At 44.5% G+C, this 27,013-nt stretch overlaps 1 protein-coding gene across 1 annotated transcript in view; it reads right to left on the bottom strand.

Moving 5' to 3' along the window:
• The window catches only part of tg (thyroglobulin), a 127,600-nt gene that overhangs the window by 62,436 nt on the left and 38,151 nt on the right, over positions 1 to 27,013 (bottom strand). The window contains exons 20-33 of the mRNA XM_065027139.1: positions 26,440 to 26,646; positions 22,145 to 22,293; positions 20,278 to 20,353; positions 19,897 to 20,055; positions 17,604 to 17,768; positions 16,745 to 16,867; positions 16,383 to 16,498; positions 14,868 to 14,976; positions 13,869 to 14,066; positions 10,840 to 11,010; positions 7,921 to 8,007; positions 7,724 to 7,807; positions 7,493 to 7,630; positions 6,728 to 6,901 (exon numbers count right to left, since the gene is read on the bottom strand). Of these exons, the coding sequence (XP_064883211.1) occupies positions 6,728 to 6,901; positions 7,493 to 7,630; positions 7,724 to 7,807; positions 7,921 to 8,007; positions 10,840 to 11,010; positions 13,869 to 14,066; positions 14,868 to 14,976; positions 16,383 to 16,498; positions 16,745 to 16,867; positions 17,604 to 17,768; positions 19,897 to 20,055; positions 20,278 to 20,353; positions 22,145 to 22,293; positions 26,440 to 26,646 (1,956 nt within the window). The remainder of the gene's footprint in view (positions 1 to 6,727; positions 6,902 to 7,492; positions 7,631 to 7,723; positions 7,808 to 7,920; positions 8,008 to 10,839; positions 11,011 to 13,868; positions 14,067 to 14,867; positions 14,977 to 16,382; positions 16,499 to 16,744; positions 16,868 to 17,603; positions 17,769 to 19,896; positions 20,056 to 20,277; positions 20,354 to 22,144; positions 22,294 to 26,439; positions 26,647 to 27,013) is intronic.

Raw genomic sequence — 27,013 nt, 5'->3', positions numbered from 1 at the left:
TCTGCTCTGTCAGTGGTACTCTGCTCTGTCAGTGGTGCTCTGTCAGTGGTGCTCTGTCAGTGGTGCTCTGTCAGTGGTGCTCTGTCAGTGGTGCTCTGTCAGTGGTGCTCTGTCTGTGTTCAGTGGTGCTCTGCTCAGTCAGTGGTGCTCTGTCTGCTCTGTCAGTGGTGCTCTGTCATCTGTCAGTGGTGCTCTGTCTGCTCTGTCAGTGGTGCTCTGTCAGTGGTACTCTGTCAGTGGTGCTCTGTCAGTGGTGCCTGTCAGTGGTGCTCTGTCAGTGGTGCTCTGTCAGTGGTGCTCTGTCAGTGGTGCTCTGTCAGTGGTGCTCTGTCAGTGGTGCTCATCTGCTCTGTCAGTGGTGCTCTGTCAGTGGTGCTCTGTCAGTGGTGCTCTGTCAGTGGAAAGTCAGTGGTCTGTCAGTGGTGCTCTGTCAGTGGTGCTCTGCTCTGTCAGTGGTGCTCTGCTCTGTCAGTGGTGCTCTGCTCTGTCAGTGGTGCTCTGCTCTGTCAGTGGTGCTCTGTCAGTGGTGCTCTGTCAGTGGTGCTCTGTCAGTGGTGCTCTGTCAGTGGTGCTCTGTCAGTGGTGCTCTGTCAGTGGTGCTCTGTCAGTGGTGCTCTGTCAGTGGTGCTCTGTCAGTGGTGCTCTGTCAGTGGTACTCTGTCAGTGGTACTCTGTCAGTGGTACTCTGTCAGTGGTACTCTGTCAGTGGTGCTCTGTCAGTGGTGCTCTGTCAGTGGTGCTCTGTCAGTGGTGCTCTGTCAGTGGTGCTCTGTCAGTGGTGCTCTGTCAGTGGTGCTCTGTCAGTGGTGCTCTGTCAGTGGTACTCTGTCAGTGGTACTCAGTCAGTGGTACTCTGTCAGTGGTACTCTGTCAGTGGTACTCAGTCAGTGGTACTCTGTCAGTGGTACTCTGTCAGTGGTACTCTGTCAGTGGTATGCACTACGCATATAAACACAGACAGGAAACCTTCAAAACTGTCTTTTGTTAGTTTTAAACCTCTTGCCAATTCACACAAGCTGAGAGATAAAAGCAAGAGACAGTATCCCTGAGCCCTGGTCAAAAGTAGTGCTCTATATAGGGAATAGGGTGCCATTTTGGGAGTCGCCCAGAGCCAAGCAGTGGCAGTCGTCCTAACTTCTGATATACAGCCTTGTTGACCTGTTGCTAGGAACAAGACCAAAACAAGCCTAGAATCACAAACAGCGAGGCTGCTGGGATTCCCAACTTCATCAGTCATTATGAAGTAGAGGGAGGAAGGGAAGACAACACTAGTGATGGCTGGGCCAGTCATTATGAAGTAGAGGGAGGAAGGGAAGACAACACTAGTGATGGCTGGGCCAGTCATTATGAAGTAGAGGGAGGAAGGGAAGACAACACTAGTGATGGCTGGGCCAGTCATTATGAAGTAGAGGGAGGAAGGGAAGACAACACTAGTGATGGCTGGGCCAGATCTTATGAAGTAGAGGGAGGAAGGGAAGACAACACTAGTGATGGCTGGGCCAGTCATTATGAAGTAGAGGGAGGAAGGGAAGACAACACTAGTGATGGCTGGGTCAGTCATTATGAAGTAGAGGGAGGAGGGGAAGACAACACTAGTGATGGCTGGGCCAGTCATTATGAAGTAGAGGGAGGAAGGGAAGACAACACTAGTGATGGCTGGGTCAGTCATTATGAAGTAGAGGGAGGAGGGGAAGACAACACTAGTGATGGCTGGGCCAGTCATTATGAAGTAGAGGGAGGAAGGGAAGACAACACTAGTGATGGCTGGGCCAGTCATTATGAAGTAGAGGGAGGAGGGGAAGACAACACTAGTGATGGCTGGGCCAGTCATTATGAAGTAGAGGGAGGAAGGGAAGACAACACTAGTGATGGCTGGGCCAGTCATTATGAAGTAGAGGGAGGAAGGGAAGACAACACTAGTGATGGCTGGGCCAGTCATTATGAAGACAACACTAGTGATGGCTAGGGCCAGTCATTATGAAGTAGAGGAAGGGAAGACAACACTAGTGATGGCTGGGCCAGTCATTATGAAGTAGAGGGAGGAAGGGAAGACTGCTCTGGGTCAGTGGTACACAACACTAGTGATGGCTGGGCCAGTCATTATGAAGTCAGGGAAGACAACACTAGTGATGGCTGGCTCTGTCATTATGAAGTCTGAGGGAAGACAACACTAGTGATGGCTGGGCCAGTCATTATGAAGTAGAGGGAGGAAGGGAAGACAACACTAGTGATGGCTGGGCCAGTCTTATGAAGTAGAGGGAGGAGGGAAGTCTAGTGATGGCTCAGTCATTATGAAGTAGAGGGAGGAAGGGAAGACAACACTAGTGATGGCTGGGCCAGTCATTATGAAGTAGGGAAGACAACACTAGTGATCAGTGGTGCTCTGTTAGTGGTAGAGGGAAGACAACTCTAGTGATGGCTGGGGTCATTATGAAGTAGAGGGAGGAAGGGAAGACAACTCTAGTGATGGCTGGGCCAGTCATTGGTGAAGTAGAGGGAGGAAGGGAAGACAACACTAGTGATGGCTGGGCCAGTCATTATGAAGTAGAGGGAGGAAGGGAAGACAACACTAGTGATGGCTGGGTCAGTCATTATGAAGTAGAGGGAGGAAGGGGAAGACAACACTAGTGATGGCTGGGTCAGTCATTATGAAGTAGAGGGAGGAAGGGAAGACAACACTAGTGATGGCTGGGTCAGTCATTATGAAGTAGAGGGAGAAGGGAAGACAACACTAGTGATGGCTGGGTCAGTCATTATGAAGTAGTGGGAGGCTCTGGGAAGACAACACTAGTGATGGCTGGGTCAGTCATTATGAAGTAGAGGGAGGAAGGGAAGACAACACTAGTGATGGCTGGGTCAGTCATTATGAAGTAGAGGGAGGAAGGGAAGACAACACTAGTGATGGCTGGGTCAGTCATTATGAAGTAGAGGGAGGAAGGGAAGACAACACTAGTGATGGCTGGGCCAGTCATTATGAGGTGAAGACAACACTAGTGATGGCTGGGCCAGTCATTATGAGGTAGGGAGGAAGGAAGACAACACTAGTGATGGCTGGGCCAGTCATTATGAAGTAGAGGGAGGAAGGGAAGACAACACTAGTGATGGCTGGGCCAGTCATTATGAAGTAGAGGGAGGAAGGGAAGACAACACTAGTGATGGCTGGGTCAGTCATTATGAAGTAGAGGGAGGAAGGGAAGACAACACTAGTGATGGCTGGGCCAGTCATTATGAGGTAGAGGGAGGAAGGGAAGACAACACTAGTGATGGCTGGGCCAGTCATTATGAGGTAGAGGGAGGAAGGGAAGACAACACTAGTGATGGCTGGGTCAGTCATTATGAAGTAGAGGGAAGAAGGGAAGACAACACTAGTGATGGCTGGGCCAGTCATTATGAAGTAGAGGGAGGAAGGGAAGACAACACTAGTGATGGCTGGGCCAGTCATTATGAAGTAGAGGGAGGAAGGGAAGACAACACTAGTGATGGCTGGCTCAAGTCATTATGAAGTAGAGGGAGGAGGGAAGACAACACTAGTGATGGCTGGGCCAGTCATTATGAAGTAGAGGGAGGAAGGGAAGACAACACTAGTGATGGCTGGGCCAGTCATTATGAGGTAGAGGGAGGAAGGGAAGACAACACTAGTGATGGCTGGGCCAGTCATTATGAAGTAGAGGGAGGAAGGGAAGACAACACTAGTGATGGCTGGGCCAGTCATTATGAAGTAGAGGGAGGAAGGGAAGACAACACTAGTGATGGCTGGGTCTGTCATTGGTGAAGTAGAGGAGGAAGGGAAGACAACACTAGTGATGGCTGGGCCAGTGGTGCTATGAGGTAGAGGGAGGAAGGGTGCTCACTAGTGATGGCTGGGCCAGTCATTATGAAGTAGAGGGAGGAAGGGAAGACAACACTAGTGATGGCTGCTCAGTCATTATGAAGTAGAGGGAGGAAGGGAAGACAACACTAGTGATGGCTGGGTCAGTCATTATGAAGTAGAGGGACTCTGGGAAGACAACACTAGTGATGGCTGGGCCAGTCATTATGAGGTGGAGTGAGGAAGTGGAAGACAACACTAGTGATGGCTGGGTCAGTCATTATCTAGAGTGAGGTGGAAGACAACACTAGTGATGGCTGGGCCAGTCATTATGAGGTAGAGGGAGGAAGGGAAGACAACACTAGTGATGGCTGGGTCAGTCATTATGAGGTAGAGTGAGGAAGGGAAGACAACACTAGTGATGGCTGGGCCAGTCATTATGAAGTAGAGGGAGGAAGGGAAGACAATTTGTAAGTCGCTCTGGATAAGAGCGTCTGCTAAATGACTTAAATGTAAATGTAAATGTAACACTAGTGATGGCTGGGCCAGTCATTATGAGGTAGAGTGAGGAAGGGAAGACAACACTAGTCTGGGCCAGTTTTATGAGGTCTTGAGGAAGGGAAGACAACACTAGTGATGGCTGGGCCAGTCATTATGAAGTAGAGGGAGGAAGGGAAGACAACACTAGTGATGGCTGGGCCAGTCATTATGAAGTAGAGGGAGGAAGGGAAGACAACACTAGTGATGGCTGTCAGTCATTATGAAGTAGAGGGAGGAAGGAAGACAACACTAGTGATGGCTGGGCCAGTCATTCATGAGGTAGAGGAGGAAGGGAAGACAACACTAGTGATGGCTGGGCCAGTCATTATGAGGTAGAGGGAGGAAGGGAAGACAACACTAGTGATGGCTGGGTCAGTCATTATGAAATAGAGGGAAGAAGGGAAGACAACACTAGTGATGGCTGGGCCAGTCATTATGAAGTAGAGGGAGGAAGGGAAGACACACAGTGATGGCTGGGCCAGTCATTATGAAGTATAGGGAAGACAACTTGTGATGGCTGGGTTGTCATTATGAAGTAGAGGGAGACCAAAACAACACTAGTGATGGCTGGGATTCCCAACTTCCAGTCATTATGAAGTAGAGGGAGGAAGGGAAGACAACACTAGTGATGGCTGGGCCAGTCATTATGAAGTAGAGGGAGGAAGGGAAGACAACACTAGTGATGGCTGGGCCAGTCATTATGAAGTAGAGGGAGGAAGGGAAGACAACACTAGTGATGGCTGGGCCAGTCATTATGAAGTAGAGGGAGGAAGGGAAGACAACACTAGTGATGGCTGGGCCAGTCATTATGAAGTAGAGGGAGGAAGGGAAGACAACACTAGTGATGGCTGGGCCAGTCATTATGAGGTAGAGGGAGGAAGGGAAGACAACACTAGTGATGGCTGGGCCAGTCATTATGAAGTAGAGGGAGGAAGGGAAGACAACACTAGTGATGGCTGGGCCAGTCATTATGAAGTAGAGGGAGGAAGGGAAGACAACACTAGTGATGGCTGGGTCAGTCATTATGAAGTAGAGGAGGAAGGAAGACAACACTAGTGATGGCTGGGCCAGAAGGTAGAGGGAGGAAGGGAAGACAACACTAGTGATGGCTGGGCCAGTCATTATGAGGTAGAGTGAGGAAGGGAAGACAACACTAGTGATGGCTGGGCCAGTCATTATGAGGTAGAGTGAGGAAGGGAAGACAACACTAGTGATGGCTGGGCCAGTCATTATGAGGTAGAGGGAGGAAGGGAAGACAACACTAGTGATGGCTGGGCCAGTCATTATGAAGTAGAGGGAGGAAGGGAAGACAACACTAGTGATGGCTGGGCCAGTCATTATGAGGTAGAGTGAGGAAGGGAAGACAACACTAGTGATGGCTGGGCCAGTCATTATGAGGTAGAGTGAGGAAGGGAAGACAACACTAGTGATGGCTGGGCCAGTCATTATGAAGTAGAGGGAGGAAGGGAAGACAACACTAGTGATGGCTGGGCCAGTCATTATGAGGTAGAGTGAGGAAGGGAAGACAACACTAGTGATGGCTGGGCCAGTCATTATGAAGTAGAGGGAGGAGGGGAAGTGGGAAGACAACACTAGTGATGGCTGGGCCAGTCATTATGAGTAGAGGAGGAAGGGAAGACAACACTAGTGATGGCTGGGTCAGTCATTATGAGGTAGAGTGAGGAAGGAAGACAACACTAGTGATGGCTGGGCTCTGGAGGAAGGGAAGACAACTGCTAAAATGACTTAAATGTAAATGTAAATGTAACACTAGTGATGGCTGGTAGAGTGGGGGAAGGGAAGTCAACACTAGTGATGTGAGGGTAGTGAGTGAGGAAGGGGGAAGGGAAGACAACACTAGTGATGGCTGGGCCAGTCATTATGAGGTAGAGTGAGGAAGGGAAGACAACACTAGTGATGGCTGGGCCAGTCATTATGAGGTAGAGTGAGGAAGGGAAGACAACACTAGTGATGGCTGGGCTTCATGTTCAGATGATTGTTAACAGTTTGGATTGATAATAACTTGTGTAGTATATCAAGTCCGTAGTGTAATTTGTCTAAATGTTTTAAATAGAAGGCTCTTAAACTAACCATTCATTTGCTTTCAGGGTAACCTCCCTTTACCAATATGTACAGTATAAATACCTCTACCGTAGAATTATATATAGAGCTTCAATAGGACTCTGTGGACTCACCCTTCTTGGTGTGTGAGGTGTGGGGTTGCTGGAGTTAAAAACTCACCCTTCTTGGTGTGTGAGGTGTGGGGTTGCTGGAGTTAAAGACTCACCCTTCTTGGTGTGTGAGGTGTGGGGTTGCTGGAGTTAAAGACTCACCCTTCTTGGTGTGTGAGGTGTGGGGTTGCTGGAGTTAAAAACTCACCCTTCTTGGTGTGAGCGGTGTGGGGTTGCTGGGGGAGCACAGGGCTGCAGGCCTGTCTCAGGGGTTTGTCGTAGGCCCCACACACCTGGGTGTCTGGGTACAGGGCACAGGTAAAGTACACTGAGCTCTCATCTCTCACATCAGCCAAGTGGCACAGCTCCTCCTCCTCACAGCCTGAAACACACAGAGAACACCTGAAACACACCTAAAACACACAGAGGACACATGAAACACACCTAAAACACACAGAGGACACCTGAAACACACCTAAAACACACAGAGGACACATGAAACACACCTAAAACACACAGAGGACACATGAAACACACCTAAAACACACAGAGGACACCTGAAACACACATAAACACACAGAGGACACCTGTAACACACCTAAAACACACATAGGACACATAAAACACACATAGGACACATGAAACACACAGAGAACACCTGAAACACACAGAGGACACATGAAACACACAGAGGACACATGAAACACACAGAGAACACCTGAAACACACAGAGAGCACCTGAAACACACAGAGGACACCTGAAACACACAGAGGACACCTGAAACACACAGAGGACACCTGAAACACACAGAGGACACCTGAAACACACAGAGGACACCTGAAACACACATTATACAAGTGCTAAAGATGAAGGCCATGTGATAGTAGTGAGAAACAACTAAAATATTCAGTGTATGAGATTCAAGGTGAATTGCTTTTGCAAAAGGCAAGCCATGAAGCTGATATATCCTACGTTTCAGACACCACAGCTGAGCCTCCTGTGCAGAGAACTGATGTTTAAAGATCCAGTATTGCAGGCTGGGGATGTCCCGTTCAGAGTCCACAACAACAGCACTGCTGTCCAGGGCCACAAACGTCTCCTTCACTGCATCTACGGGACGGGACAGGATGAGGTACAGCGTAACAAACAGTTGGTTTAGGTTTTGGCTCCTAGTAATAGGAGAATTAAGAAGGCTAAACTAACCCGACAGAACGACTCTGGGGGCTTGTTGTGGGAGGACACTGCTACAGGCTGGGGAGGTCTTGGGACGAGTGGTCATGTCAGACTCTGAAAGATGGATCATTTTAGCATGTGAGAAAGATAAGTCAAGACAACACAGTAATGTTTATTCAGAAGTACATTGGTTTATAAATCTGCATAAGGAATTAAATGTGCAATACCTTTCCAGAGGTAAATGCCTTGGAACCCAATAATGGTGGCCTGGTAGTCAGTTTTGTTCTTGCTTGATGTTGGCAGAGCTGTATCAGCTGTGAGAGAAACATACTGACCATTACATCACTTCATAACCACTTAGTTACAGAGTAACACTTCATAACCACTTAGTTACAGAGTAACACTTCATAACCACTTAGTTACAGAGTAACACTTCATAACCACTTAGTAACAGAGTAACACTTCATAACCACTTAGTTACAGAGTAACACTTCATAACCACTTAGTTACAGAGTAACACTTCATAACCACTTAGTTACAGAGTAACACTTCATAACCACTTAGTTACAGAGTAACACTTCATAACCACTTAGTTACAGAGTAACACTTCATAACCACTTAGTTACTGAGTAGAGTAACACTTCATAACCACTTAGTTACAGAGTAACACTTCATAAACCACTTAGTTACAGAGTAACACTTCATAAACACTTAGTTACAGAGTAACACTTCATAAACACTTAGTTACTGAGTAGAGTAAAACTTCATAACCACTTACAGAGTAACACTTCATAACCAGTTAGAGTATAGTAACACTTCATAACCACTAAGTTACAGAGTAACACTTCATAACCACTAAGTTACAGAGTAACACTTCATAACCACTTAGTTAGAGAGTAACAGTTCATAACAACTTAGTAACACTTCATAACCACTTAGTTAGAGAGTAACACTTCATAACCACTTAGTTACAGAGTAACACTTCATAACCACTTAGTTACAGAGTAGAGTAAAACTTCATAACTCAGTAGAGTAACACTTCATAACCACTTAGTTACAGAGTAGAGTAACACTTCATAACAACTCAGTAACAGAGTAACACTTCATAACCACTTAGTTACAGAGTAACACTTCATAACCACTTAGTAACAGAGTAACACTTCATAACCACTTAGTTACAGAGTAACACTTCATAACCACTTAGTAACATTTCATAACCACTTAGTTACAGAGTAGAGTAACACTTCATAACCACTTAGTTAAAGAGTAACACTTCATAACAACTTAGTAACACTTCATAACCACTTAGTTACAGAGTAGAGTAACACTTCATAACCACTCAGTTACAGAGTAACACTTCATAACCACTTAGTTACAGAGTAACACTTCATAACAACTCAGTAACAGAGTAACACTTCATAACCACTTAGTTACAGAGTAACACTTCATAACCAGTTAGAGTAGAGTAACACTTCATAACCACTTAGTTACAGAGTAACACTTCATAACCACTTAGTAACAGAGTAGAGTAACACTTCATAACCACTTGGTTACAAAGTAGAGTAACACTTCATAACCACTTAGTTACAGAGTAGAGTAACACTTCATAACCACTTAGTTACAGAGTAGAGTAACACTTCATAACCACTTAGTTACAGAGTAGAGTAACACTTCATAACCACTTAGTTACAGAGTAGAGTAACACTTCATAACCACTTAGTTACAGAGTAGAGTAACACTTCATAACCACTTGGTTACAGAGTAGAGTAACACTTCATAACCACTTAGTTACAGAGTAGAGTAACACTTCATAACCACTTAGTTACAGAGTAGAGTAACACTTCATAACCACTTAGTTACAGAGTAGAGTAACACTTCATAACCACTTAGTTACAGAGTAGAGTAACACTTCATAACCACTTGGTTACAAAGTAGAGTAACACTTCATAACCACTTAGTTACAGAGTAGAGTAACACTTCATAACCACTTGGTTACAGAGTAGAGTAACACTTCATAACCACTTAGTTACAGAGTAGAGTAACACTTCATAACCACTTAGTTACAGAGTAGAGTAACACTTCATAACCACTTAGTTACAGAGTAGAGTAACACTTCATAACCACTTGGTTACAGAGTAGAGTAACACTTCATAACCACTTGGTTACAGAGTAGAGTAACACTTCATAACCACTTAGTTACAGAGTAGAGTAACACTTCATAACCACTTGGTTACAGAGTAGAGTAACACTTCATAACCACTTAGTTACAGAGTAGAGTAACACTTCATAACCACTTAGTTACAGAGTAGAGTAACACTTCATAACCACTTAGTTACAGAGTAGAGTAACACTTCATAACCACTTAGTTACAGAGTAGAGTAACACTTCATAACCACTTAGTAACAGAGTAACACTTCATAACCACTTAGTTACAGAGTAACACTTCATAACCACTTGGTTACAGAGTAGAGTAACACTTCATAACCACTTAGTTACAGAGTAGAGTAACACTTCATAACCACTTAGTAACAGAGTAACACTTCATAACCACTTAGTTACAGAGTAGAGTAACACCTCATAACCACTTAGTAACAGAGTAACACTTCATAACCACTTAGTTACAGAGTAGAGTAACACTTCATAACCACTTAGTTACAGAGTAGAGTAACACTTCATAACCACTTAGTTACAGAGTAGAGTAACACTTCATAACCACTTAGTAACAGAGTAACACTTCATAACCACTTAGTTACAGAGTAGAGTAACACTTCATAACCACTTAGTAACAGAGTAACACTTCATAACCACTTAGTTACAGAGTAGAGTAACACCTCATAACCACTTAGTAACAGAGTAACACTTCATAACCACTTAGTTACAGAGTAGAGTAACACTTCATAACCACTTAGTTACAGAGTAGAGTAACACTTCATAACCACATACTGTAGTTAGAGTATAGTATCATCATCTATTCCATCTATACTGTACAGGCAGGTTTCCTGGACACAGCTTCAGCCTAGTCTTTGACCCCAAAATATTTCCAATGGAGATCCTTAATTGAGCTTTTAAGTCCAGGAATAGGTTTAATCTGTGTCTGGGAAACGGTCCTTAAATGTTACGGTAATAGTCTAGGTAGATATCCTTACTGATGGAGAAGTCTTGTCCTCCAAAGTTAAAGATGAACTGTTTCTGCAGTTTATTGTAGGTGACTCCAGCCCCACAGATCCTGTTCGCCTTGGCCAGGCCAGATACGTCCCAGTCTGTCTCACTGCATAGCAACATGTCTGGGTAGCTCAGCAGACCACACATAATGGTACCTGGACGGACAGAGAGACAGAGAGAGAGAAAGAGAGAGAGAGAGAGAGAAAGAGAGACAGATAGACAGAGAGAAAGAGAGAGAGAGGGAGAAAGAGAGAGAGAGGAGGGCGAGATTTGAAGAATTTAATTGCTCATCAATGATAATAAAATATAATATATTGAGATTTACATTGGTTCAGGATGTGCATTGTTTTTTATAAACTGGGTGGTTCGAGCCCTGAATGCTGATTGGCTGTAAGCCGTGGTATATTAGACCATATATCATGGGTATGACAAAATGTTTATTTGTACTGCTCTAATTAAGTAGGAAACCTGTTTATAATAGCAATAAGGCACCTGGGAAGTTTGTGATATATGGCCAATACAGTGCCTTGCGAAAGTATTCGGCCCCCTTGAACTTTGCGACCTTTTGCCACATTTCAGGCTTCAAACATAAAGATGTAAAACTGTATTTTTTTGTGAAGAATCAACAACAAGTGGGACACAATCATGAAGTGGAACGACATTTATTGGATATTTCAAACTTTTTTAACAAATCAAAAACTGAAAAATTGGGCGTGCAAAATTATTCAGCCCCTTTACTTTCAGTGCAGCAAACTCTCTCCAGAAGTTCAGTGAGGATCTCTGAATGATCCAATGTTGACCTAAATGACTAATGATGCTAAATACAATCCACCTGTGTGTAATCAAGTCTCCGTATAAATGCACCTGCACTGTGATAGTCTCAGAGGTCCGTTAAAAGCGCAGAGAGCATCATGAAGAACAAGGAACACACCAGGCAGGTCCGAGATACTGTTGTGAAGAAGTTTAAAGCCGGATTTGGATACAAAACGATTTCCCAAGCTTTAAACATCCCAAGGAGCACTGTGCAAGCGATAATATTGAAATGGAAGGAGTATCAGACCACTGCAAATCTACCAAGACCTGGCCGTCCCTCTAAACTTTCAGCTCATACAAGGAGAAGACTGATCAGAGATGCAGCCAAGAGGTCCATGATCACTCTGGATGAACTGCAGAGATCTACAGCTGAGGTGGGAGACTCTGTCCATAGGACAACAATCAGTCGTATATTGCACAAATCTGGCCTTTATGGAAGAGTGGCAAGAAGAAAGCCATTTCTTAAAGATATCCATAAAAAGTGCTGTTTAAAGTTTGCCACAAGCCACCTGGGAGACACACCAAACATGTTGAAGAAGGTGCTCTGGTCAGATGAAACCAAAATTGAACTTTTTGGCAACAATGCAAAACGTTATGTTTGGCGTAAAAGCAACACAGCTCATCACCCTGAACACATCATCCCCACTGTCAAACATGGTGGTGGCAGCATCATGGTTTGGGCCTGCTTTTCTTCAGCAGGGACAGGGAAGATGGTTAAAATTGATGGGAAGATGGATGGAGCCAAATACAGGACCATTCTGGAAGAAAACCTGATCGAGTCTGCAAAAGACCTGAGACTGGGACGGAGATTTGTCTTCCAACAAGACAATGATCCAAAACATAAAGCAAAATCTGGTTCAAAAATAAACATATCCAGGTGTTAGAATGGCCAAGTCAAAGTCCAGACCTGAATCCAATCGAGAATCTGTGGAAAGAACTGAAAACTGCTGTTCACAAATGCTCTCCATCCAACCTCACTGAGCTCGAGCTGTTTTGCAAGGAGGAATGGGATAAAATGTCAGTCTCTCGATGTGCAAAACTGATAGAGACATACCCCAAGCGACTTACAGCTGTAATCGCAGCAAAAGGTGGCGCTACAAAGTATTAACTTAATTAAGGGGGCTGAATAATTTTGCACGCCCAATTTTTCAGTTTTTGATTTGTTAAAAAAGTTTGAAATATCCAATAAATGTCGTTCCACTTCATGATTGTGTCCCACTTGTTGTTGATTCTTCACAAAAAAATACAGTTTTATATCTTTATGTTTGAAGCCTGAAATGTGGCAAAAGGTCGCAAAGTTCAAGGGGGCCGAATACTTTCGCAAGGCACTGTATACCACGTCTAAGGGCTGTATCTTAGGGCCCCTGAGTGACGCCGCGGTCTAAGGCACTGCATCTCAGTGCAAGATGCATCACTACAGTCCCTGGTTTGAATCCAGGCTGTATCACATCTAGCCGTGATTGGCAGTCCCATAGGGCGGCGCACAATTGGCCCAGCATCGTTCGGGTTTGACCGGGGTAGGCCGTCATTGTAAATAAGAATTTGTTCTTAACTGACTTGCCTAGTTAAACTAAGGTTAAATAAATAATAATTAAAAACAGCCATTAGTCATGTTATATTGGCCATATACCACACCCCCTCAGGCCTTATTGATGAAATATCCAACCTATTGGAAATGGGCTAAGATTCAATAAGTGTATGAGCTTCCTCACTAAGCAGCATCACACAATGTGGTTCTGGATGCTGTCTTCACATATGACCACTTAGTAACAGCATCACACAATGTGGTTCTGGATGCTGTCTTCACATATGACCACTTAGTAACAGCATCACACAATGTGGTTCTGGATGCTGTCTTCACATATGACCACTTAGTAACAGCATCACACAATGTGGTTCTGGATGCTGTCTTCACATATGACCACTTAGTAACAGCATCACACAATGTGGTTCTGGATGCTGTCTTCACATATGACCACTTAGTAACAGCATCACACAATGTGGTTCTGGATGCTGCCTTCACATATGACCACTTAGTAACAGCATCACACAATGTGGTTCTGGATGCTGTCTTCACATATGACACAGCCTTTTTAGCTCGGTCCGTTTGTGCTCTTGTCCACTCCATTGATGTCTTGGCATGACAAGGAGTTGGGCATGTTAGCACACACAGACTGGCACTCAGGCTACAGGCTTTTACCTCCGCTGAGAACGTTCTGGTTGAGGATGAAGCCGTCACAGCAGGTGTTCTGGGTACACTCGTCCTGACAGAAACGATGGACGTCGGTCAGAGTGGTTCCTTCAGCTGCAAACACCACGGTACGGTACACACCAGAACTGGCCTTACGGAAACTCAACCTTTCAAAGGTCTTCTGGGCCTTAGTGGTGAATTCATGACCTGTGATACAGAGAGAGACTGATTCTCATGGTCTGGTAGAGAAACACAGCTACATTCAGAGCAGGACAAAATGAAACAGATTCATGTCTGATTGTGCAGTAGGTGAATTCCTTATTCTATTGAGAGGAGCTAGAGAGAGAGAGAGAGAGAGGACTTCATGGACTGTTGTGAGAGAGAGAGAGAGAGAGAGAGGACTTCATGGAATGTTGTGAGAGAGAGAGGACTTCATGGACTGTTGTGAGAGAGAGAGAGGACTTCATGGACTGTTGTGAGAGAGGAGGACAGAATGAAACAGATTCATGTCTAATTGTGCAGTAGGTGAATTCCTTATTCTATTGAGAGGAGCTAGAGAGAGAGAGAGAGAGAGAGGACTTCATGGACTGTTGTGAGAGAGAGAGGACTTCATGGACTGTTATGAGAGAGAGAGGACTTCATGGACTGTTATGAGAGAGAGAGAGGACTTCATGGACTGTTGAGAGAGAGAGAGAGAGGACTTCATGGACTGTTGTGAGAGAGAGAGGACTTCATGGACTGTTATGAGAGAGAGAGAGGACTTCATGGACTGTTGTGAGAGAGAGAGAGAGAGAGAGAGGAATTCATGGACTGTTGTGAGAGAGGAGGACAGAATGAAACAGATTCATGTCTAATTGTGCAGTAGGTGAATTCCTTATTCTATTGAGAGGAGCTAGAGAGAGAGAGGGCTTCATGGACTGTTGTGAGAGACGAGGACAAAGAACAGGATGGACGTTGTGGAGTTCAGCAGAGTCACTTTGTAAGAGGACAAACAAGCTCATACTGAACCTTTCTTCCTGATGACCGTGACGTTCTGTCTGTCAGCCCCGTTCACCTTCAGAGAACAGCTCAGGTTCTGGAACATATCAGCACCTGCATTTCCCAGGAACCCTTTGGTCTGGGAATCACAAGCAAAGGGGACACTTGAAAGAGTTATCACACAACCCAACAATATCTAATGGAAACAGCAGTCACAGCCAAACAGTTTCGAAAGCATCAAACCTACTATGTCAATTTGGTGTGTTGATTTGTTCTGCAATGAATAATTGAATATAATACGATAGAAACATTTCTGAGAGATTATAGTGATGTTCCTCATTTGATTAGATGAGCCCTAATAACCATGTAACCCTCTTCTATCTCCTGTAGTGTGAATCAGGGGTCCAGAGCCCTCTTCTATCTCCTGTAGTGTGAATCAGGGGTCCAGAGCCAGCTAATGACCCTGTAACCCTCTTCTATCTCCTGTAGTGTGAATCAGGGGTCCAGAGCCCTCTTCTATCTCCTGTAGTGTGAATCAGGGGTCCAGAGCCAGCTAATGACCCTGTAACCCTCTTCTATCTCCTGTAGTGTGAATCAGGGGTCCAGAGCCCTAATGACCCTGTAACCCTCTTCTATCTCCTGTAGTGTGAATCAGGGGTCCAGAACCCTCTTCTATCTCCTGTAGTGTGAATCAGGGGTCCAGAGCCAGCTAATGACCCTGTAACCCTCTTCTATCTCCTGTAGTGTGAATCAGGGGTCCAGAGCCAGCTAATGACCCTGTAACCCTCTTCTATCTCCTGTAGTGTGAATCAGGGGTCCAGAGCCTGCCGTGTAGGTGATGCCTGATGAAAGCTCAGTGTACAACACACCAACATGACATAGGTTGCTTCCCAAATAGCACCCTACACCCTTTATAGAGCACTGCTTTAGACCAGTGGTGTAAAGTACTTCACTAAAAACACTTTAAAGTACTCCTTAAGTTTTTTTTTTACGGTATCTGCACTTAAATTAAATTATGGATGACTTTCACTTTGACTTGAGTTATTTTCTATAAAAGGTATCTTCCACTTTGACTTGAGTTATTTTCTATAAAAGGTATCTCCACTTTGACTTGAGTTATTTTCTATAAAAGGTATCTTCACTTTGACTTGAGTTATTTTCTATAAAAGGTATCTCCACTTTGACTTGAGTTATTTTCTATAAAAGGTATCTCCACTTTGACTTGAGTTATTTTCTATAAAAGGTATCTCCACTTTGACTTGAGTTATTTTCTATAAAGGTATCTCCACTTTGACTTGAGTTATTTTCTATAAAAGGTATCTTCACTTTGACTTGAGTTATTTTCTATAAAAGGTATCTTCACTTTGACTTGAGTTATTTTCTATAAAAGGTATCTTCACTTTGACTCAAGTATAACACTTGAGTACTTTTTCCATCACTGCTTTTGACCAGAGCCCACAGAGCACGATATAAGAAATGTGGGTCCCATTTGGGACGGGTCCACATTGCGGACGGAGAAAAAGACAGATTGTGGACGTCCCATACTTGCTCAGAGGTTTGGCATCGGATGTTAGCGGCGTCGGTGCTGTAGAGTTCACAGTGACGTTGTCCTTCTTCAGCGTAAAGGACGACGTAAAGACAAGTCTGGACCTGGGCGCAAGCTGGGGAGTGACACAAACATAACCAATGTTTTACACTAGTGGTTTTGGTATATAAACACTTGTAGTGAGTCAGAAATTGCACCCTATTCCCTATATAGTGTATGACTTTTGACTAGGGTCCATAGGCCTGTAGTGAGTAACACACACATACTACAGGGAATTGGGTGCCATTTGTGACACATCCTTTTATTGTGGAAAGACGACAACTTGTTTTTTTGTAAATGTAACCTTGCACAGTGACCTCACCTGACACACACGTCCTGAGTTGTTTCTCCATGGTCGTGTTTGACGTCTCTGAGCTGAGGACGACATAGTCTTCTGCTGCTAGAGAAAACGCTGATCTGGGAACTGTCTCAAACCTCTCCAGAACTGCAGAAGGAGAAAGGGAAATATTAGGATACACAACAACAACAACAAATGAAGGTGTCTTGACTCACAAAAAAATTGCCAAACTTCAGAAATTCATTTTTTTGTTTTTGAATGTGTTTTTCTCTTGCTTTACACAACAACGTCACATTGCTCTTAGCACTTCAGTCATTCCTGTACTGTATATATAATATGTAGAAATATACCACTTGACGTAATACGAGTTCCTTTTAGTAAAAAAAGAAAGAAAGCGAAATAAAGTTCAAGAAAGGTTGTAACTGAACTGTTGACTAAGAGCATAGCAGCACAAGTAGAGGTCCCACACAAAACTCTTAACCTCAGTTGTCAGTGATTCAAATCCTCATAACATTGTTGAACATGATTCCTTTGTTTAGTCTCTCTCTAGTGATCCTCGGACAGAACCTGAGTCACAGGAGGTGGTCCAACTGGCACCCTACGCAGTGCACTACTTTTGACCAAAGCCCAATGGTCCCTGGCCAAAACAGGAAGTATGGCTCCATTTGGGACGCATACAGTGTGACTCAGGTATCTGTTGATGTTTCAGCCATGTGTTAAAACACTGGTCCACAAAAAATACTTCAATAGACCTGAGTCACCTGACTAAGAACTTCACGCTCAAACTGTTTGTTTGTGTCCAGTCCACAGAGACAATACATTCACTTTCTGGGGCAGCAATACAACATACTCTTTGTTCTTAAAACGCTGACCCAGACAGTACCTGAACATTCTCCCTCAGACAGAGGTTGGCCAGTGGTTGTCCACTCCAGCTGTTCTCCGCTGGATGTGACACAGCGCCACCTCCTGGTCTGGATGTCCTGCTGGGCCGACAGGAAGTCCCCTCCCTCTGAACACCTCAGGCCACTGAGCTGGCACTCTGTCAAACCTGGACATTACAAAACAGTGGTGAGTTGAGCAGTTAAGCTGCCTATGTTTAGGGGATAGGACCACGGTCCTAGACCTTAGTAAATATACATCTACATAATAATAGTGCTCTCTAACACTGGGTGAGCTGAGCAACAGTTAAGCTGCCTATGTTTAGGGGATGGGACCACGGTCCTGGACCTTAGTAAATATCATACATCTACATAATAATAGTGCTCTCTAACACTGGGTGAGCTGAGCAGTATAGCTGCCTATGTTTAGGGGATGGGACCACGGTCCTGGACCTTAGTAAATATCATACATCTACATAATAATAGTGCTCTCTAACACTGGGTGAGCTGAGCAACAGTTAAGCTGCCTATGTTTAGGGGATGGGACCACGGTCCTGGACCTTAGTAAATATCATACATCTACATAATAATAGTGCTCTCTAACACTGGGTGAGCTGAGCAACAGTATAGCTGCCTATGTTTAGGGGATGGGACCACGGTCCTAGACCTTAGTAAATATCATACATCTACATAATAATAGTACTCTCTAAGACTGGGTGAGCTGAGAGGTATAGCTGCCTATGTTTAGGGGATGGGACCACGGTCCTGGACCTTAGTAAATATACATCTACATAATAATAGTGCTCTCTAACACTGGGTGAGCTGAGCAGTATAGCTGCCTATGTTTAGGGGATAGGACCACGGTCCTAGACCTTAGTAAATATCATACATCTACATAATAATAGTGCTCTCTAACACTGGGTGAGCTGAGCAGTATAGCTGCCTATGTTTAGGGGATGGGACCACGGTCCTGGACCTTAGTAAATATCATACATCTACTGCCTATGTTTAGGGGATGGGACCACGGTCCTGGACCTTAGTAAATATCATACATCTACTGCCTATGTTTAGGGGATGGGACCACGGTCCTGGACCTTAGTAAATATCATACATCTACTGCCTATGTTTAGGGGATGGGACCACGGTCCTGGACCTTAGTAAATATCATACATCTACATAATAATAGTGCTCTCTAACACTGGGTGAGCTGAGCAACAGAAAGCCAGTGGTAATAGGGAACGTGTTCCATGTCTCCCATCTCCTCACTCACACTGTGTGGCAGTGGAAGCACCGTTAGTGGACGTGCCTGTAGGACACATGGTACATAATAATAGTGCTCCCTAACACTGGTCTTGAGCTAGGAGCTGCCCTGTTTAGGGGGACAGGGAGAACAGTAAACCTCCACTGGAAAACATGCCCTAACATGGGACACACCACTATAGGGGAGAGGGAGAAGGGGAGTAAAGAGCAACAGGGAGATGTTTAGGGATGGGACCACGGTCCTAGAAAGTAAATATCATACATCTACATAATAATAGTGCTCTCTAACACTGGGTGAGCTGAGACAGTAGAGCTGCCTATGTTTAGGGGATGGGACCACGGTCCTAGACCTTAGTAAATATCATACATCTACATAATAATAGTGCTCTCTAACACTGGGTGAGCTGAGAACAGTAGAGCGCTATGAGGGATGGGAGAGTCCGACCTTAGTAAATATCATACAGGGAGATAAAATAGTGCTCTCTAACACTGAGAGAGCTGAGCAACAGAAGCTGCCTAGATGGATGGGACCACGGAGACCTTAGTAAAGAATGATCTACATAATAAAGTGCTCTCTAAATGAGCTGAGCAGTATAGCTGCCTATGTTTAGGGAAGCACGGGGAGTAAAGAAAGATCTATAATAAGAGTGCTCTCTAACACTGGGAGAGCTGAGCAAAATAGCTGCCTATGTTTAGAGAGATGGGACCAGAGAGAGACCTTAGTAAATATATACAGGGGAAAAAAGCTCTCTAACACTGGGTGAGCTGAGAGAGTGTTTAGGATGGGAGTCCTAGACACTGGGTGAGCTGAGCAGTATAGCTGCCTTAGGGAGATGGACCACGGTCCTGACCTTAGAAAAGAGGAAGAGAGGACAGAGAGAAAAGAGAGGGTGTGTTATACATTCAGTTATTAATAATGCTGTCAACCGGGTCGTGACCTTTAGTAAATCAGTCAGTATGCACTTTCATTTCATATGAACTGATATACAGTAGTTCAGGCCAGGTTGTGTTTTAGGGGGAAATGTAATAAGGACGTACCACATCCGGTTCCAACACGCTGGTAGCCATGGAAACAGCCAAAGTTGGGTGCTGAGGTAGAGAGGACTCTGGGTTCAGAGGTCAAGAGAGAGCGGTAGGGGTCACTACCCATCAGGCCTAGCAGCCCATCCAACAGCCTGTCCTCACTGAGCGCTACATCTGGAAACAGATAAATCACTAATGACTCAAATCCACAAATACTTCTGTTGTTCCATTAAATGAAACATGAAAATGCACTTTGGCCGACCTCCAATAAAATATACACACAAAGTCAGAGTTTAAAATGTATAAACTAGTCTTGAGACGTACTTAAAGGGTGTGAGACAGTATTTGTTGTTTTTCATTGAGAAATATTTCTGAAATGTTGTCTGTGCTCCTTACCGACGTCATGCAGGTCAGGCAGAACAGAGACAGGAAGGTCTGAGAGAAGAGCCCTCCAGCTGACCTGAACACTGAGTTATTCCTCACTCTGTCAACAGTCTGACTTTAGTAAATCAGTCAGATGCACTTTCATCATACACTGACACAGAGTTCAGGACGTCAGCTAGGGGAAATGGAGAGACACAGTAGTCAGACAACCTGTAGCCAGACTCATCACACACTGACACAGAGACGGACTCTGGGTTCAGAGTCACAGTAGAAGCTGTACAGGGGTCATCACCACTCAGGCTAGTCAGCCCATCCAACACCTGTACAGACTCATCACACACTAAACACAGACTGAACAAATCCACAAATCTTCTGTTGTTCCAGTAGTCAGACAACCTGTACAGACTCATACACACAGTCTGACACAGAGTCTTGAGACATATTTAAAGGGTGTGAGACAGTAGACTTTTTCATTGAGATTTCTGAAACCTGTACTCAGACTGCAGGTCAGGCAGAACTGACACAGGAAGTCTGAGAGAAGCCCTCCAGCTGACCTGAACAGTAGTCAGACAACCTGTACAGACTCATCACACACTGACACAGAGACTGACGTCAGCTAGAACAGGAGAGACACAGTAGTCAGACAACCTGTACAGACTCATCACACACTGGCACAGAGCTGAACATCCCAGTAGTCAGACAACCTGTACAGACTCATCACACACTGACACAGAGCTGAACATCCCAGTAGTCAGACAACCTGTACAGACTCATCACACACTGACACAGAGCTGAACATCCCAGTAGTCAGACAACCTGTACAGACTCATCACACACTGACACAGAGCTGAACATCACAGTAGTCAGACAACCTGTACAGACTCATCACACACTGACACAGAGACTGACGTCAGCTAGAACAGGAGAGACACAGTAGTCAGACAACCTGTACAGACTCATCACACACTGACACAGAGCTGAACGTCACAGTAGTCAGACAACCTGTACAGACTCATCACACACTGACACAGAGCTGAACATCCCAGTAGTCAGACAACCTGTACAGACTCATCACACACTGACACAGAGCTGAACATCCCAGTAGTCAGACAACCTGTACAGACTCATCACACACTGACACAGAGCTGAACATCACAGTAGTCAGACAACCTGTACAGATGTAGGATCTTAATTTGATCTCCCTGCTGCAGGTGAACTTTCCTGCAACGCAGGACATTTTAAATTTGTAGAGTATTTGAGGTTTAAAAAGGCATCTGAAGTTTGTAATTCCCACTTTCAGACTTGATTTTCCTTTATGAAAACGATATCAACCATTACAAAATTGCACAATACTTATAATCAACAAAACAATGAATATTTCCTGTTGCTGGAAGACTATTTTCCTGCTGTAGCAAACGGGCTCAAATGAAGATCCTACATCTGTAGCTAGTCAACCAGCGTCCTGTCCAGTGGGGGTCCTTGTGCATCAAGCTGCTCTACGCTACAGTTCTGTCTCAGACAAGACTTCCTTAGTCAACTATAGACAACTAGCTGTGGTACAAAACAGTCATATGCAAATCAATAAAGTCCATATCATTAAATCAATAAATCAGACATGTATATTTTCTAGAGGGTTTATAGGGCTGCGTTTATGAATACATCTGTAGTTAATGAGTTGAGCGTTTTCTAAGAACATATGTTTTGCATTAGTTCAGGTTCTGGAATATCTCCTGCAGGCACCTTTCCATTCAAAGCAAGTTACACATGGTTTTCACTATCGTTTATTGCAACAGTAGATGGCAGACACTCGGACACACACACACAGACACACACGCACACGCACACACACACACACACACACACACACACACACACCAACCTGCAGGCTGCAGAGACCCTTGGCCCTCATGTCGTGGAGTAGAGAGGTCTGCAGGCTGGAGTGGAGGGAGGAGCTGCAGGGTCCCTGGCCTGGAGGCAGGGTGAGCTGGAGCACCACAGAGGTCTGGACGGTCTGCAGCACCTGAAGTCCTGGAACACACAGAGACATGACACAGAGACATGACACAGAGACACAGACAGAGACATGACACAGAGACACAGACAGAGACAGACACAGACACAGATACAGATACAGATACAGAGACAGACGAGACATGACGTAATGAAGTCTAGGCTCCCTGCCAAACACACAGTGATTCCATCAAACTGTACACAGCACTGATTACAGTGTGACACATCAACGGTCCAAGCAACAACTGAACACTGAGGGAGAAAACAACTTCCCTTTACAGTCAGACAAGAGCAACAACTGAACACTGAGGGAGAAAACAACTTCCCTTTACAGTCAGACAAGAGCAACAACTGAACGCTGAGGGAGAAAACAACTTCCCTTTACAGTCAGACAAGAGCAACAACTGAACGCTGAGGGAGAAAACAACTTCCCTTTACAGTCAGACAAGAGCAACAACTGAACACTGAGGGAGAAAACAACTTCCCTTTACAGTCAGACATGAGCAACAACTGAACACTGAGGGAGAAAACAACTTCCCTTTACAGTCAGACAAGAGCAACAACTGAACGCTGAGGGAGAAAACAACTTCCCTTTACAGTCAGACAAGAGCAACAACTGAACACTGAGGGAGAAAACAACTTCCCTTTACAGTCAGACAAGAGCAACAACTGAACACTGAGGAGAAAACAACTTCCCTTTACAGTCAGACAAGAGCAACAACTGAACACTGAGGGAGAAAACAACTTCCCTTTACAGTCAGACAAGAGCAACAACTGAACACTGAGGGAGAAAACAACTTCCCTTTACAGTCAGACAAGAGCAACAACTGAACGCTGAGGGAGAAAACAACTTCCCTTTACAGTCAGACAAGAGCAACAACTGAACACTGAGGGAGAAAACAACTTACAGTCCTGAGCAACAACTTACAGTCAGACAAGAGCAACAACTGAACACTGAGGGAGAAAACAACTTCCCTTTACAGTCAGACAAGAGCAACAACTGAACACTGAGGGAGAAAACAACTTCCCTTTACAGTCAGACAAGAGCAACAACTGAACACTGAGGGAGAAAACAACTTCCCTTTACAGTCAGACAAGAGCAACAACTGAACACTGAGGGAGAAAACAACTTCCCTTTACAGTCAGACATGAGCAACAACTGAACGCTGAGGGAGAAAACAACTTCCCTTCAACATCAGGACACTTTCACTACTAGATAGTCTATGAGTGTTATGACTGAATGTCAACTCCTGTGAGCATTTGTCATGTTACCCTGTTTTTCAGACAGACAGGAAGTCTGGGCATTCTGTGTTATACTACACACTGTGGAGGTCTGGTCATTCTGTGTTATACTACACACTGTGGAGGTCTGTCTGGTCATTCTGTGTTAGACTACACACTGTGGAGGTCTGGTCATTCTGTGTTATACTACACACTGTAGAGGTCTGTCTGGTCATTCTGTGTTATACTACACACTGTGGAGGTCTGGTCATTCTGTGTTACACTACACACTGTGGAGGTCTGGTCATTCTGTTACACTACACACTGTGGAGGTCTGTCTGGTCATTCTGTGTTAGACTACACACTGTGGAGGTCTGTCTGGTCATTCTGTGTTAGACTACACACTGTGGAGGTCTGTCTGGTCATTCTGTGTTATACTACACACTGTGGAGGTCTGGTCATTCTGTGTTATACTACACACTGTGGAGGTCTGTCTGGTCATTCTGTGTTAGACTACACACTGTGGAGGTCTGTCTGGTCATTCTGTGTTAGGTCTGGTCATTCTGTGAGGTACACACTGTCTGGTCATTCTGTGTTAGACTACACACTGTAGAGGTCTGTCTGGTCATTCTGTGTTAGACTACACACTGTGGAGGTCTGGTCTGGTCATTACACACTGTGTTATTCTGTGTTACTACACACTATGGAGGTCTGGTCATTCTGGTCATTCTGTCTGGTCATGTTACACTACACACTGTGGAGGTCTGGTCATTCTGTGTTGGTCATTCTGTCAGTCTACACTACACACTGTGGAGGTCTGGTCATTCTGTGTTATACTACACACTGTGGAGGTCTGGTCATTCTGTGTTAGACTACACACTGTGGAGGTCTGTCTGGTCATTCTGTGTTACACTACACACTGTGGAGGTCTGGTCATTCTGTGTTAGACTACACACTGTAGAGGTCTGGTCATTCTGTGTTAGATTACACACTGTAGAGGTCTGGTCATTCTGTGTTAGATTACACAGTGTAGAGGTCTGGTCATTCTGTGTTAGATTACACACTGTGGTAAAATAGACTACACACTACACACATCTGCTAAATTAGATAATGTCAAGCTTGGCAGAAGTTACATCTTATAACAGGAAGCTTGAGATAATTTTCTAGGTCATTGAGGCAAACCAAAAGTCCCAATACAGCTTGAATATTCAGAAATTGAGAGAGAGACAGATAGAGAGACAGACAGGGAGAGACAGACAGATAGAGAAAGAGAGTGAGACACAGATAGAGAGAGAGGCACAGAGAGAGAGAGACAGAGAGAGAAGAGAGAGATAGAGAGATAGAGATACAGACAGAGAGAGAGAGAGATCTTGGCCTAAACATCAGCGCCACAGGTAACTTCCACAAAGCTGTGAACGATCTGAGAGACAAGGCAAGAAGGGCATTCTATGCCATCAAAAGAAACATACATTTCAACATACCAATTAGGATTTGGCTAAAAATACTTGAATCAGTCATAGAGCCCATTGCCCTTTATGGTTGTGAGGTCTGGGGTCCGCTCACCAACCAAGACTTCACAAAATGGGACAAACACCAAATTGAGACTCTGCACACAGAATTCTGCAAAAATATCCTCCGTGTACAACGTAAAACACCAAATAATGCATGCAGAGCAGAATTAGGCCGATACCCACTAATTATCAAAATCCAGAAAAGAGCCGTTAAATTCTACAACCACCTAAAAGGAAGCGATTCACAAACCTTCCATAACAAAGCCATCACCTACAGAGAGATGAACCTGGAGAAGAGTCCCCTAAGCAAGCTGGTCCTGGGGCTCTGTTCACAAACACAAACACACCCTACAGAGCCCCAGGACAACAGCACAATTAGACCCAACCAAATCATGAGAAAACAAAAATATAATTACTTAACACATTGGAAAGAATTAACAAAAAAACAGAGCAAACTAGAATTCTATTTGGCCCTACACAGAGAGTACACAGCAGCAGAATACCTGACCACTGTGACTGACCCAAAATTAAGGAAAGCTTTGACTATGTACAGACTCAGTGAGCATAGCCTTGCTATTGAGAAAGGCCGCCGTAGGCAGACATGGCTCTCAAGAGAAGACAGGCTATGTGCTCACTGTCCACAAAATGAGGTGGAAACTGAGCTGCACTTCCTAACCTCCTGCCCAATGTATGACCATATTAGAGAGACATATTTCCCCCAGATTACACAGATCCACAAAGAATTCTAAAACAAATCCAATTTTGAAAAACTCCCATATCTTTTGGGTGAAATTCCACAGTGTGCCATCACAGCAGCAATATTTGTGACCTGTTGCCACGAGAAAAGGGCAACCAGTGAAGAACAAACACCATTGTAAATACAACCCATATTTATGCTTATTCATTTTATCTTGTGTCCTTTAACTATTTGTACATTGTATATATATATATAATATGACATTTGTAATGTCTTTACTGTTTTGAAACTTCTGTATGTGTAATGTTTACTGTTAATTTTTGTTGTTTTTCACTTTATATATTCACTTTGTATGTTGTCTACCTCACTTGCTTTGGCAATGTTAACACATGTTTCCCATGCCAATAAAGCCCTTGAATTGAATTGAGAGAGAGAAACAGAGAGAGACACAGAGAGACACAGAGAGACACAGAGAGACACAGAGAGACACAGAGAGACACAGAGAGACACAGAGAGAGAGACAGAGAGAGAGAGAGAGAGAGCGAGAGAGAGACACAGAGAGACACAGAGAGAGTGAGACACAGAGAGCGAGACACAGAGAACGAGAGACATATTGCATTTTAGGGATAATAAAGAATCTCTACTGTACAGAGCCAGAGAGAGGTAGAGAGCCAGACAGACAGACAGACAGACAGAATATGGGGTGTTTGTTTGATGTGGTGTGTGGTTAGTTACTCTGGCAGGCTTGAGGAAGTGGGGCCTCTGTCACCCAGGCTCTGGTCTCCACGTCACACAGAAACTGCATGTTTACAGGAAGTGTGCTTTCGTAACCCAGGTGACAGATGAGGTCACAGTTCTGCTGGCCACCAATCACGTCAGAGCGACAGACCACGTCACCGTAGGTAACAGGGATGTCAGAGAACGGAGAGGGACACTGGGGACCTGGAGACAGAGAGAATACAGGTAAATAGATGGAAGACAAAGTTTTACTGAGATGCGTAAATAAATAGTGAATTTTAATATGATGTGTTTTTCTTTCTTTTTGTACAGCTAGAATAAACTTTTGGTAACAGATGGAATATTGTTATTGGCCAACTAAACGCTTTTGCGTGCGTGTGTGTGTGTGTGCTTATGTAAACATCTGTGGCCATCTTTAAACATCCAGGACATATATACCAGACTTACTGTCACAGGCAGGCGTCTTCCCGGTGCCGTGTGGCGTCCTGGTTCCAGGCAGCTCCTGTCCATCTTTAAACATCCAGGACATATATACCAGACTTACTGTCAGAGGCAGGGGTCTTCCCGGTGC

This window comes from Oncorhynchus nerka, linkage group LG14 (assembly GCF_034236695.1).
Source record: "Oncorhynchus nerka isolate Pitt River linkage group LG14, Oner_Uvic_2.0, whole genome shotgun sequence".
NCBI classification, from domain to species: Eukaryota; Metazoa; Chordata; class Actinopteri; order Salmoniformes; family Salmonidae; genus Oncorhynchus; species Oncorhynchus nerka.
The sequence above is the reverse complement of the archived record's forward strand: the minus strand, read 5'-3'. Positions and strand labels throughout refer to the sequence as shown.